The sequence below is a fragment of the Saimiri boliviensis genome, chromosome 5, assembly GCF_048565385.1.
Source record: "Saimiri boliviensis isolate mSaiBol1 chromosome 5, mSaiBol1.pri, whole genome shotgun sequence".
Lineage (NCBI taxonomy): Eukaryota > Metazoa > Chordata > Mammalia > Primates > Cebidae > Saimiri > Saimiri boliviensis.
The window spans coordinates 81359769-81372349 of record NC_133453.1 but is presented as its reverse complement, the minus strand read 5'-3'; the positions used below and the strand labels follow the sequence as shown (position 1 = coordinate 81372349).

The window sequence follows — 12581 nt, the reverse complement described above, 5'->3', positions numbered from 1 at the left end:
GCTGGAGATGGCGTGTCTCAGATTGCAAAGCTTTTCCTTGTTCTCATCTTGAACATGATGCTTTCCTGAGCCTTCATCTAGTCAATTGTGGAGTAAAAGAGGAAGGAGGAGTGTCTGTAACAATTTCAGTTAACTTATTTAAATCAAGTGTTTGGTGGGATTCCACAATGAGAACAGAAGGTTCAGTAGGTCGTGTCTACATTACCAAACAAACAAACAAAAAACACAAAGTACATGTGCTGTGGATGTTGGCATGCTTGGCTAATGCTTCTACAGAAAAGTTGACCCCATTCCTTTCATCATTTGTGTTAATTTCTCTTCTAGCTGCTGTGGTCTGTGTGACACTTCTTGACAGACTTGACTATGATCAGATCAACTTGCCTCATGATGTCCTGGTAGAGTACCAGCAACGGCCTCAGCTCCTAATCTCTAATTTCATCAGACGGCGGCTTGGACTTTGTGACTAGACGTCCTAATGGGGCACCCCAAACCTCCCCTGCAAATTTGTAGCTCAGGTTGTAATGTGAAAGTCATGTATTATTTGTGGCATTTTTATATAGTTCTCATCCACATGCTAAACTCATAATGGAGAGACTTTATGAAATCCTTCTCTCTTAAAAAAGGAATTTATTGTAGAAGAATTTAATACTCACGTTAAATTAAATTCAAATTTCATTTCAGAAAAGTTAACTAAATCAGTTTAATAATTAAAATTTAAAAACTCCTGGATTATGCCATTTGGACTTTCATATGCAGCATTAATTAAGTTTCTATCAATATAGATCAGCCATTTGCAGATACAGTTTCCAGTCACTCTGTTTCTGAAACCAATCCAGAAATTCACGTTAGAACATTGTCAGGCACTTCTATGTACTGGACGAGTGACAGAAACTGATCATCCACATTCAAAGTATTTACAAAAAAAGTGTCAATGTCATATAGGTCTATGTGGAAAAGTTACCATAAGGAAAATATGGCCACACTTCTTTTTTACCCCTGCACAATTTCAGTGCACCACAGAATAAGATTCGAGATTTACATACGCCTGTCTGTGATTTTATTTTGGAATTTAACATCTCTGGAGTCCATTTTCCTTTCAACTGAAAACCATCAGTAATGCAAAGAAAGGCCTTCTTTTTTCTTCAGAATCACAAGTGACTAAATTGCCTTCTAGCCATTTTTTTTATTTTAAAGAAATGTGTCTTGAGGAGGCTGTATCTTTTAATTCCATTTCAATATTAACCAAATAGGCTGAGAAATTCGTAGCAATTGAATTAAGACTTGAGTTCAAGATGTTAAAGGAATCCTTTTGTGTGACCTTGATTGAGGCAGGTCTTGTCCAGATGGGCCTATTGCCCTACCTGTTTGATCCTCTGGGAGGCGTGGTGCTCCCCTAGGCTGCACAGGCTCTCTGTGAACTGATTCCATCTTGGGTTCTTCTCAATCTGACATACTTGGGAGTTGAAATGACGGGGTAGGGGCTGGGTGGAGGATGACTTGCACACTTGTATAGTATGTAATGTTGTGTACATATATTTATATGGTTGTGGCTCAAATAAAGTTTAATTCCAACACAGTACAGATTATTTGGTTCCCAGAGACATTGCCACATGTTGACAGAATGGAGGTTTGGGGGAGGATTCCATGATGGAAGAAAACAGGTCCGAGGCTGGCTGAGTCTGAATTGTCCTGCTTCTTTGTGGGGAATGGTTTTTCTCTTTTAAGTGATGACAATAAACAAGAGTTGCTTATCGTCACCAATAAACAATCCCTCAAGAAGTACACTGGGCTGTGAACTTCTTTTTAGGACCAAAGACACTTTAAGTGCTGTTTTTAGGGTATCCCAATAATTGACCATCAAATACAAAGATCAGAGCTAAAAGCAAGCTAGAATAGCACTGCAGTCATTTTCTGGTGGGGTTTTTACTTTGTTTCATAGTTTTTTAGATAAGTAGTGGAAACCACCTCAGAGTGGTTCTGCAAGCCTTCAGTTTGAACTTTTATCTGTCTGCTCCTGGAAAATCTTTTTTTTTTTTTCTCTTTTTTTTACAGGGAGAAGGAGAGGCTGTGGGTGGGAGAGGAATGAAATAACTACAGTTAATCTTCTCAGCTCCTGCTAGGAACGAGTACGTGTGTGTACACAGATGCACACATGCATGTATTTGTGTCTGTGTCTTTCTCACTAGTATTTCCTATCTCAGTAAGCATATCAGTTGCACAAGCCAGGAACCTGGGAAACCCCTATGATGATTCTTTCTCCTTAATTCCCACAGCCAGTCAATCACTAAGTCTTATTAATCTATCCTCCTAAATATTCCCCCAGTCTGTTCCCTTTCTTTCATCTTTTTGGCACCCATCCTAGTCCAGGCCACCATGATCTCTCCTCCAGATCACTGAGGAAGCCTTGCCCCTGATCACCCTGCCTCCATTCTTGAAATTTCATTGGGTTATTTTCCTGCTTCGAAGCCTTCCATTAGTCTTAGACTGAAGACCAAAGCCCTCTGTAAAGCTTAGGCATTCCTGACTGGGCCCAGCTTGGTAGCCTGGCTCACCTTGCCCACTTCTTCCCCTTGTTTCTGCCCTCCAGGCACATCAGCCTTGGTTCTTCAGTCTTACCCAGAGCACAAATTCACAAAGGCACAATCCCACGGGAAGGACTGCCTACAGATCCATCCAATGGGACTGCTTAGCTGCGGGGACAAGTGGGAATAAGATCCACCCTGTCCAGCCAGCTCTGTGACCCGGGCAGGGTGAATCTCAGTCTACCCTGGGCCACATCCACTGAGAGGGGCCTTTTCCTGATTTATACAATGGTGTTATATGGGACAGTGGGGATTCTTAGTGCCAATGCCCCTTCCCATTTCAGAGACTTTTGCCATCTGTTTTCCCTGAAGGTCCCTCACTTAACTCATGCTCATGGTTTAAATCTCATCTCAGAGCTCCCTCCCTGTGGAAAGCCTTTCCGATCCTCAAACCAGATTCCTTCCATGCTCACCCATAGGCCCTCTCCACAGCCCCCTCTACTGCTTCTTCAAAGTACACAGCTTGCAACTATGTCATGATTGGGGTCACTATTTAATTAATGCCTACTGTCTATAGACTATAAGGTTCTGGAGAACAAAGACTGCAGGTATTTTATTTGCATCTGTTGCCCCAAGCACCTAAAACAGTACCAGATACATACTAGGTATTCAATAAATACTTGTCAAGTGAAGAATGAATCCTTTTCATAGCATTTCCCTTGTAAACTCTCACTATAATCTCACAGTCTTTGCAAGACTCATGCTTTCCTTATTCAGGCCTGGTCAGCACAGCTCTCCTTGGCTGTTCCTCCCACTACATCTCGTCCTGTGGGAAGGAAAGTCCTCTGTACCATCAGCATACATCTGTGGCACCGTCTAGAACCTCTTGTTTTCTCATATGCACACAGTTTTCCCCTCTGTCAAAACCAAGCCCCAGATTCACCTCCTCTGGGGAGGTTCAATTTCTTGAGTCATCACTTCTTCCTTCTTTCCTTGAGAACTAGTAGGAATACAGGAATTTGTTCTCATGCAGATGCTGTATTGAGAAAGTGTATCCTTTCTCATGTTTCTGGCTGTCTTCATTTGGGAGGCTCACATTTCCTTTATACTCTTAGCATGTCACAGAGTTTTGTCCTCTACAGGTATCTTCCGACTGCTTACGTATGCATGCTCCAGGTCTGGGTACCGGCTTTTTACCTCACCTGTAACATGCTTCTCTACTCATTCACTCTTGCCCTCTTTAAACACCCTTCAGGAAGCAGATTGGCCTGCAAAAACCCTCTTCTGGTCACTTCTGTGTATGTTTGTGTGCATTTTTTGCATTTTTTTTCTTTTGTTCATTCTTTATAAATATATATTCCTCCTTCTTCCCCAATAGAATCTGAGACAGCTTACAAGGTTGAATAATAGCACATCAAGATAATATAAGTGAGAACTAAGTGGGCAAGAAAAGGAAAAGCAAAGGGAAGGAGCATCAACTGGTACAAGCCTGAAGCTAGTGCTCCTGTGATCCCATAGACTGTCATCAGCAGAACATGGACCCTGAATTGGCTTAGGGCCAGCTAGCAGTTGCTTCATGAACAGAACAAATTTACAGCATCTCTAAAATAAAAATGCAAACTAATGATCAGGAGAAAAACAACTAGTCCTGATTCTAAGAGGCCGCAATGTGTAGAGATGAGTGTGGATCTTAGACGACCTGGGTGTGGAGTTGGGAGATGAGCCCCGGTCGGGGTCAGTGTGTTCACTCCAGGACACCGCCCTGAGGTTCTCAACATGGGTGCATACTGGATCACCAGGAAAGACTTTTGAAAACACTGTTCAGAGCTCTACCTCAGACCAACTCAACAAGAATCTCTAGGAGTGAGACTGGGAAGCTCTATTATTACTATTATTTTGAGTCTTGCTCTGTTGCCCATGCTGGAGTGCAGTGGCATGATTTCAGCTCACTGCAACCTCTGCCTCCCAGGTTCAAGTGTTCTCCTGCCTCAGCCTCCTAAGTAGCTGAGACTATGGGCATGTGCTGCTGCGTCCAGATAATTTTATTTTATTTTTTGTATTTTTTATTAGAGATGAGGTTTTGCCCTGTTAGCCAGGATGGTTTCAACCTCCTGACCTTGTGATCCGCCTACCTCAGCCTCCCAAAGTGCTGGGATTACAGGCGTAGCCACTGTGCCTGGCCAGGAAGCTCTATTTTTAAAATGTCCCCTAGTGACATGCAGCCTAAGTTAAGAATTACCAATTTAGGAGAATGGACAGTCTGTGACTCTAGCAGGTGCTCTTCCAGCTGAATTTCTAAAACTTTGTAGGCCTTGTCTATACTGAAATAGTTATATAAAGAACAAGTTCTTTTACTTGACTCACTCCTCGATGTTAGCGACAGTATCTTATTCATTTTATATCCCAGCAACTTGCAGTGTCTTGCACATAGTTAAGTCTGAAAGGATTTTACGTATGTATATAACAGTTTACAATTGACATAACATATGTGATATATTAAAATTACATATAATTGCATATAATTATACATTTTACATTATATATTAATATATAACTCATTTAGCCAGGCACGGTGGCTCAAGCCTGTAATCCCAGCACTTTGGGAGGCCGAGGCGGGTAGATCACGAGGTCGAGAGATCGAGACCATCCTGGTCAACATGGTGAAACCCCGTCTCTACTAAAAATACAAAAAACTAGCTGGGCGTGGTGGCGCGTGCCTGTAATCCCAGCTACTTAGGAGGCTGAGGCAGGAGAATTGCCTGAATCCAGGAGGCAGAGGTTGCGGTGAGCTGAGATCGTGTCATTGCACTCCAGCCTGGGCAACAAGAGCAAAACTCCGTCTCAAAAAAAAAAAAAAAAAAAAAAAAAAAAAAAAAAATATATATATATATATATAAAACTCATTAACTCATTTAATCTTACTATGTATGTATATATATACATATACACATGCACACACATATTTGTGTATGCATATATGTATGAATATATATACACATATATATTTGGTATGTATATATATATTCACATATATTTGGTATGTGTATATATATATTCATACATACACACATACACAAATATGTGTGTGTGCATGTGTATATGTATGATATCTCAAAAGAATATATATATAAAAACAAAAAACTAAAACACCCCAATGAAAGCTAAAACAAAAATGAACAAAATTACAAAAATTAATAAATAACAAAAAGTGGCTGACTACTTCTCAGGATAATTTTATGCAAACGTTGTCACCTGAACAAGTCCTTCAGATCAACATGCATGTATTAGTCAATATAATTTGCTTTTCTATTCCATGTTTCATTCCCAAACATCAGCACAGTAAACAGTTAAGTTTATTCATTGCTTAGACAAACTCAATCTGTGGTCCAAAATACACAAAATAACGTTTTTGACTTATTTTTATCAGCTATAGAATGTTATCTAGTGCATTGCATCCTGTAGAGGCTTCATAAGAGATGTAAACTATCAACTTCAGGAACATAACAGGTTGAATTTTCTTTCTTTCTTTTACAAACACAGTTCTTAACATTTGGGATTCATTTTGGAGACCCCTGATAAAATCTGTGGACCCAATCTGCAGGAAAATGCACCTTCATACATATATCCCTAAATCTGCAGATATTTTCATGGGTTTGTGCACCTTCCTCAGGCCAGGTTGTGGCAGGACACCTATGTCCTCTACCAAAGGCCACAGCTCCCATGGGTACCACTGCCATGCTGCTGCCCTCCCTGGGTTCTGGTAATTGCCCTGCTTCAGCCCTGTCAGATCATGGCTGGTAACAGTTGTTTCCAGCTGCATTATCATCCCTTGTTGCTCCCTAAATCCTGCCCATCCATTTGTAAACAGTCCCTTCAGTAAGTTCTCTCAGTTCCCTGTTTAATTATGCCATCTGGTTCCTGCTGGGACCCAGGAATACAGCCTCCAAAATACATCTGGGGACCAAAACCATTGTGAAAATCACTGACTTAAGAAACTGAAGTCATTCTATATGAAGATCTTTCAATTATACATTTTTTAAATTGCAAAATAGAAGCTAGTTCTTTATTTAATGGTAGAATACTTTAAAAAATATAATCTTCTGTACAAGAATGTATTCTTTTATTTAGAGATTCTCATGAACTCTCCAGGGCCTGCAGCCTGAGAAACATGGTGCTCGACTTATTTTCCTGGCTGGCTGCTGGGCATCACATGCGTGATAGAATTGAAAACTTGAGTAAAAGACAGATTAATGGCCTCTACTGTTTGCCTCTAAGCTACAAGTTCCGTCATCCTGTCATGGAAGGAAATTAAAATTGTCTGACACATACTGAGTTTCATAAAGCCACACTGTTCCTCTCCAGGACCCTGTGTGCCTCTAGATGTCTATACCATAAATAGATTTTTTTTTGAGGATTTGATCAACAATCTTCACCTCAGGATTGGAGCTAAGTAAACTAATCTTTAATTGTTAAGGTCTCCCTTTGTTCCTTTAAAAAATAAATGAGTTATACATGTTTTTATCTTTCCCAATCCTCCAGGACTTTCTCCATCTTTTAATGATCCTAAAACGATAGCCAGTGACTCTGCAAACCACTGTCTCCTAAAATGAATAACTGGAAGAATGTACCATTTGCAATCTGCTTCGTTATTCACATCTCAATGATTTTCTCCATTTCTGATTTTTTTTCACTCCTCTCAAACAGAAGTCATTTAATCTAGAATCAATTTAACATTTGTTTTTCTAAAAAACTGAGCATAGCAGTTTTCACTTGAGAACAAAAGCCCTTAAGCCACTTTTGCCCCTTGAAACATTAAGCATGATTTAAATATTTTTTATTATATAATGTAGGTTAGAAATTCATTAGGCAAACAACCTAGACCAATATCATTATTTTGCAGAGGACTGGTCTAGAATTACTCTACCAAAAAGTAGTACTTTAGGATTGTGTCTATTTTTCTAAATTTATAATATTTATTGGACAAACCATTCCATCTACAGTAGCTTAATTGTTAACACTGTGAAGCACTGTGGATATTCTAGGGTTACAGGCATTATCTAGGTCATCGGATTTTGCCCATCCCTTGTTAAAACAGGAAGATGGATCTTTAAAAATCTGGATGCTTTTCATATCCAAATCAATTCATTTTTTTCTTTTGAGTTCAAGTTTGCACATTTCCTACCAGCATTCCAACCAACAAAAACCAATGATGAGATGAAATAAAATGTCACTCAGGTTCCATGTACTCTGGGTAAACAATCAGCAGTGGCCACGAGCCCTCTATTCAGACGTTTCCTACACTTCATGGTCCCATCTTCAGTGCTATCTTCTTCCTTCCACTAGGACCCCAGAGAACTCACCTCTTTCCCTCTCTCGCTCTCTCTTATTTATTTATTTATTTATTTATTTTTTGAGACAGAGTTTCACTCTTGTTGCCTAGGCTGGCGTGCAATGGCACAATCTCTGCTCACTGCAACCTCTACCTCCTCGGTTCAAGCAGTTCTCTTGCCTCAGCCTCCCAAGCAGCTGGGACTGCAAGCATGTACCACCATGCCCGGCTAATATTTTGTATTTAGTAGAGACAGGGTTTCACCATGTTGGTCAGGCTGGTTTGAACTCCTGACCTCAGGTGATCCACCCGCTTTGGTCTCCCAAAGTGCTGGGATTACAGGTGTGAACCACCATGCCCAGCCAGGACTCACTTCTTAAAGAGCCAGTCCCAGAACAGGTTTAAGGCTGCAATGCTATGAACTCGCTCCAAGTAAACAATCAAATGACAGAACAAATATATTTATAAAAAATTTACTTTCTGTAAGTCACAAGTCTAGGTGTTATGAAAGAACAAGCCACTGCCAGCTCCATAAAGCAATTTGCAACCTAATAAGTTCAAGGCACTAAGACAAATCTGTGGATGACTATAAATCAAAGGGTGATTTGATAGCCCCCAAAAGAGGGGTAGAAATAAAAGTGTTCTGAGAGGTTAAACAAAGAAAATGATACTATAGAGCTGAGAGGGTTGGAAAGGGTTTCTTGGCTAAGGTGGTTATTTGAGGTGATCTTTACTTAAGGGGATCATTTTGATAGAGATTCTGGGGGAGGTGCTGTCACTAAAAGGAAAAGCATTAAACAAGAAAAAATGAGGAAAATACAGGAAATATGACTAGAATGTTGAAGAATCCTGGTTGGCTAAATCTGGAAAAGTATTTTGGGAGTCTATTAGGTAGGGTTCTAAAAGTCAGGTTAAGAAGATTGGACCGTATTGGCCAGGCAATGGGAAGTTGTTAAAAAGTGTAAAAGCACTGGTTCTCTCAGATAAAGACCACTAACAAGAAACACGTGGATGTAGATGACCACTACTTGACTGGCTACATTTCAGTTTCCAAGGTGGTGGTGGGTGGTTGGGGGAGGTGGATTAAAGATAAGATGAGGCCTCCAAAGACATTATTTTCTTCTGTGATAACTCAGTTCCCTTTCTTGTGAAGGTCATTGGCTTCAAATTTTTACCTAAAAAGTCAAGCTGCTTACATAGCTCAGAATAAAAATTGCCTTTTCATGTGAAAGATCATGTGCTTCCAAAGTCTTCTTATGTTAAAAGGCTAAGGAGAATTCAAATATGACAGAGCCTGAGCAGTAGCTGTGGGAGACAGTGGCATTGAAAGGACTGATGAGTGAGAGATGTCAGTGATGATCTCAGCATCTATGCAGATAAAACCATCTACGGTTTTGTGGCTAATAAAAATTAGCTTTTCCAAAAAAATGTATAAAATTTAATTCATTAAAAAGTAAAGTCTCAGTGAAATTCTGATACATGCTACAACATGGATAAAGCTCAGGATATTATGTTAAATGAAATACTGCACACATACAGATAAATATTGTACGATTTCACCTTACATGAGGTACTTAGAGTAGACAAATTCACAGAGAAAGAAAGTAGGATACTGGTTACCAGGGGCTGAGAAAAAGAGAAAGGCTTTATTGCTTCATGAGCACAGAGTTTCAGTCTGCAATGATGAAAAAGTTCTGAAGATGGATAATGGTGATAGTTGCACAATAATGTGAATGTACTTAATGCTACTGAATTGTACATGCAAAAGAGTTAAAATGATAAGTGTTATGTAAGTTTCACTATAATAAAAATGTAAGGCTCAATGAGATCTATTTTGTGGCTTTTATAATACCAAATTCTAATTTACTAATTTTATTAATTTACTCATTGCTGATACTCCTGCCTGCTGGTTGCCATTTCCACGTGGGCTTCTCTGATCTACGGGAGGAGTTAAATGACTCTAGGAAGGTTCTGTGGTGAGTGAAGAGTCACAGCAAAGAGCTGAGCATAGTAATAGCTACCAGCAGGGAGACTGTGTAGCCTGATATTCTTATCTCCAATATAAGACTGTATCTGCCAAGAAGTCCTTAATCTGAATCAGGTGGTTCAGGCATTCTTGCTCAAGATAGCATACCTGACGAAAGCTATCTTTTAAAGCACAGTTTATCAGACTCAGGAATGCAGTGAGAAGATATAACTAGCACATCAATAGCTATCAGAAAGAATGATTAAATCTAAAATACTAGAGAGAAGAGAAGAAGGTAGACACACCAGGGACTATTTCTACAGAATCGAAGTCTGTGGGTTTAAAATGAAATTTTCCTGTATCAATCCAATAGGCATTACCTGGATATAAATACTCCAGTGTCTCAATAATGGTTACAGGAACTAATGAGATAACGTATCTTTTCAGGTTGTTGTAGCATACATGGGACTCTGTGGGGTCAAAATATGTTGCCAGAGAAAGAAATTATCATGAAGTGGAGGGAAATAATAAGAAAAAATTGAAAGGAAATATTGAGATAGAGGGAGACTAGTAAGGAAGGAGGACAGTTGTGGAAGGATGTTATGAGAAGTTTACTGGAAGTTCTGTAAGAGGGAGAGCTATTATACCCCAAAGCATTGCAAACATCTACAAAGGCTGTATGAAATATTTTGGGAAGAGAATCAAAACATGCTAGAAAAAAAGAGAAAACTCTGTAAGCCAGAGTTGTGATCTAAGCTTACAGCTGATAGACATGGAGGCTAAGGTTTAAAGCTCACGTAGACGTGAGGCCTAGTGTCAGGTGAAGTGGATATTGGAACTAAGACCCAACTAAAGAAGTCTTCCCACCTGCACAGGAGATTCTAGTGAATCTAGTTTGTCTCTGTTTAACAAGCAATGGGAGAAAGCATACAATTCCCTAAGAAATTCAAACTCCTTGCCTGAGTCTGGCTTGGAATTTGAATTTATGTTTCAGGAACTCCCACTTTAAAAGATACACAGAAAATTGGGCCATGGAACAGAGATACCCCTGGCGATCCTGGCATAATAAATGCAAAACCATGTGGGGAAGCAGACACACCCAGATGACACAGAATTCTTACAAAATAGCCAGCCTCGTTGAAGATAAGCTCATGATAGAAAGTCACAGAATAGGCAAGTAACAATATTTGTGTGACGCACAGTCAACAGAGAGGAGGATTAGACCGAAGAATGTGAGTTATTAGAATGGAACTTAGAAAGAGACTGCCGGAGAAAAGCTTTAAAATCATCAAAGCTATAACAGGAGTAATTAAAACACAACAATAAGAAATATGAAAAGACATGAGGATCATGGCGGACGGGAGGCAGGACTAGATAGCAGCTTTGACTTGGACAGACAGAGCAGCATGTGGAGAGTTGCATCGTGAATTTTTGCTCCAGAACAACTGCAGGAATACATCAGGAAACCTGAGAGGACCCACAGACCCCCTGAAGAAAGCAGATTGCTTCTCCAGGGCCCGGAGGACAACCCAAATACTCTGAGTGCCCAAACTGTGGAAGTGGGAAAGGGAGATTGTCTGGCCCCAAACACATACCCCCAACGGGGAAACTGAAGGCCTCGATTATTGGAGAAGATTTTTGTCCTTACCTGGAGCTGATTCAATTTAGAAAGCTGAGTGAAATGCAGGCGTAGAGGAAGCAGTAGGAAAAGTCCTGGGAGCTCGTTGGGTCTCCTAGCAAGCCGTTTTTGCCTGGCTTCACAGGGGCTTTGTGAGGATGGTCAAAGGTACTGGGAAAAGGCCACGGGAAGAAGGAAATCTCCAGCTGAACTTTGTAACAATTTGAACTGATCATGAAGCCTCCTTGTCAGAACTGGGGGGAGGGCATCAATCCGGTGTGCTGACTCCACAGGTGGGGGAAGAAGGAAAGCCATATTTACTCTCGTAGCTGGGAGGCAGGTAACCTGGGGCAAATTCTCAGCCCTTTGCACCCACGGCCTGGAAACAGACTCAATGCTATTGGGGGGCGAGGCATGGTGGGAGTAAAACTGGCCCTTTGGATTGCATCGGAGCTAGGTGAAGCCTGTGACTGCAGGCTTTCCCCCACTTCCCTGACAATCTGCGTGGCACAGTAGAGACAGTCATAATCCTCTAGGAACATAACCCCATTGACCTGGGAGTCTCACCCCCATTTCCCACAGCGGCAACAACAAGACCCACCAAAGGAGAGTCTGAGCTCAGATGCCTAGCCCTGCCCCAACCCAGTGGTCCTTCCTTACTGACCCAGGTAGCTGAAGACAAAGGGAATATACTCTTGAGATTTCTAAGGCTCCCACCTACCCACCATCTGTTCCTCCCTATACTACTACAGCTGATGCTCTCTGGAAAGCACCATCTCCTGCAGGAGGCCAACCAGCACAAAAATAGTGCATTAATCCACCGAAGCTAAGAATCCTCACAGACTCTAATTCACCCCTCTGCCACCTCCACTGGAACAGGTACTGGTATCCATGGCTGAGAGACCCACAGATGGTTCACATTACAGGACTCTGCAGACAACCCTGTGGTATCAACCTGGAGCCTGGTAGACTCACTAGGTGGCTAGATCCAGAAGAGAGATAACAATCACTACAGTTTGGCTCTCAGAAAGCCACATCCATAGGAAAAGGGAGAGAGTACTATATCAATGGAATGCCCATGGGGCAAAAGAATCTGAGTAACATCCTTCAGCCCTAGACTTTCCCTCTGACCTACCCAAATGAGAA

At 40.9% G+C, this 12581-nt stretch overlaps 2 protein-coding genes across 3 annotated transcripts in view; one reads left to right on the top strand and one right to left on the bottom strand.

Moving 5' to 3' along the window:
* Positions 1–1779, top strand: part of UPP2 (uridine phosphorylase 2) — a 31377-nt gene extending 29598 nt beyond the window's left edge. For both annotated transcript variants that reach the window (XM_003921955.4, XM_039470188.2), the window contains one exon: positions 325–1779. In XM_003921955.4, the coding sequence (XP_003922004.1) occupies positions 325–467 (143 nt within the window). In that variant the 3' untranslated portion in view covers positions 468–1779. The remainder of the gene's footprint in view (positions 1–324) is intronic.
* CCDC148 (coiled-coil domain containing 148) overlaps positions 1–12581 on the bottom strand; it is a 342429-nt gene that overhangs the window by 53182 nt on the left and 276666 nt on the right. The window lies entirely within an intron of this gene.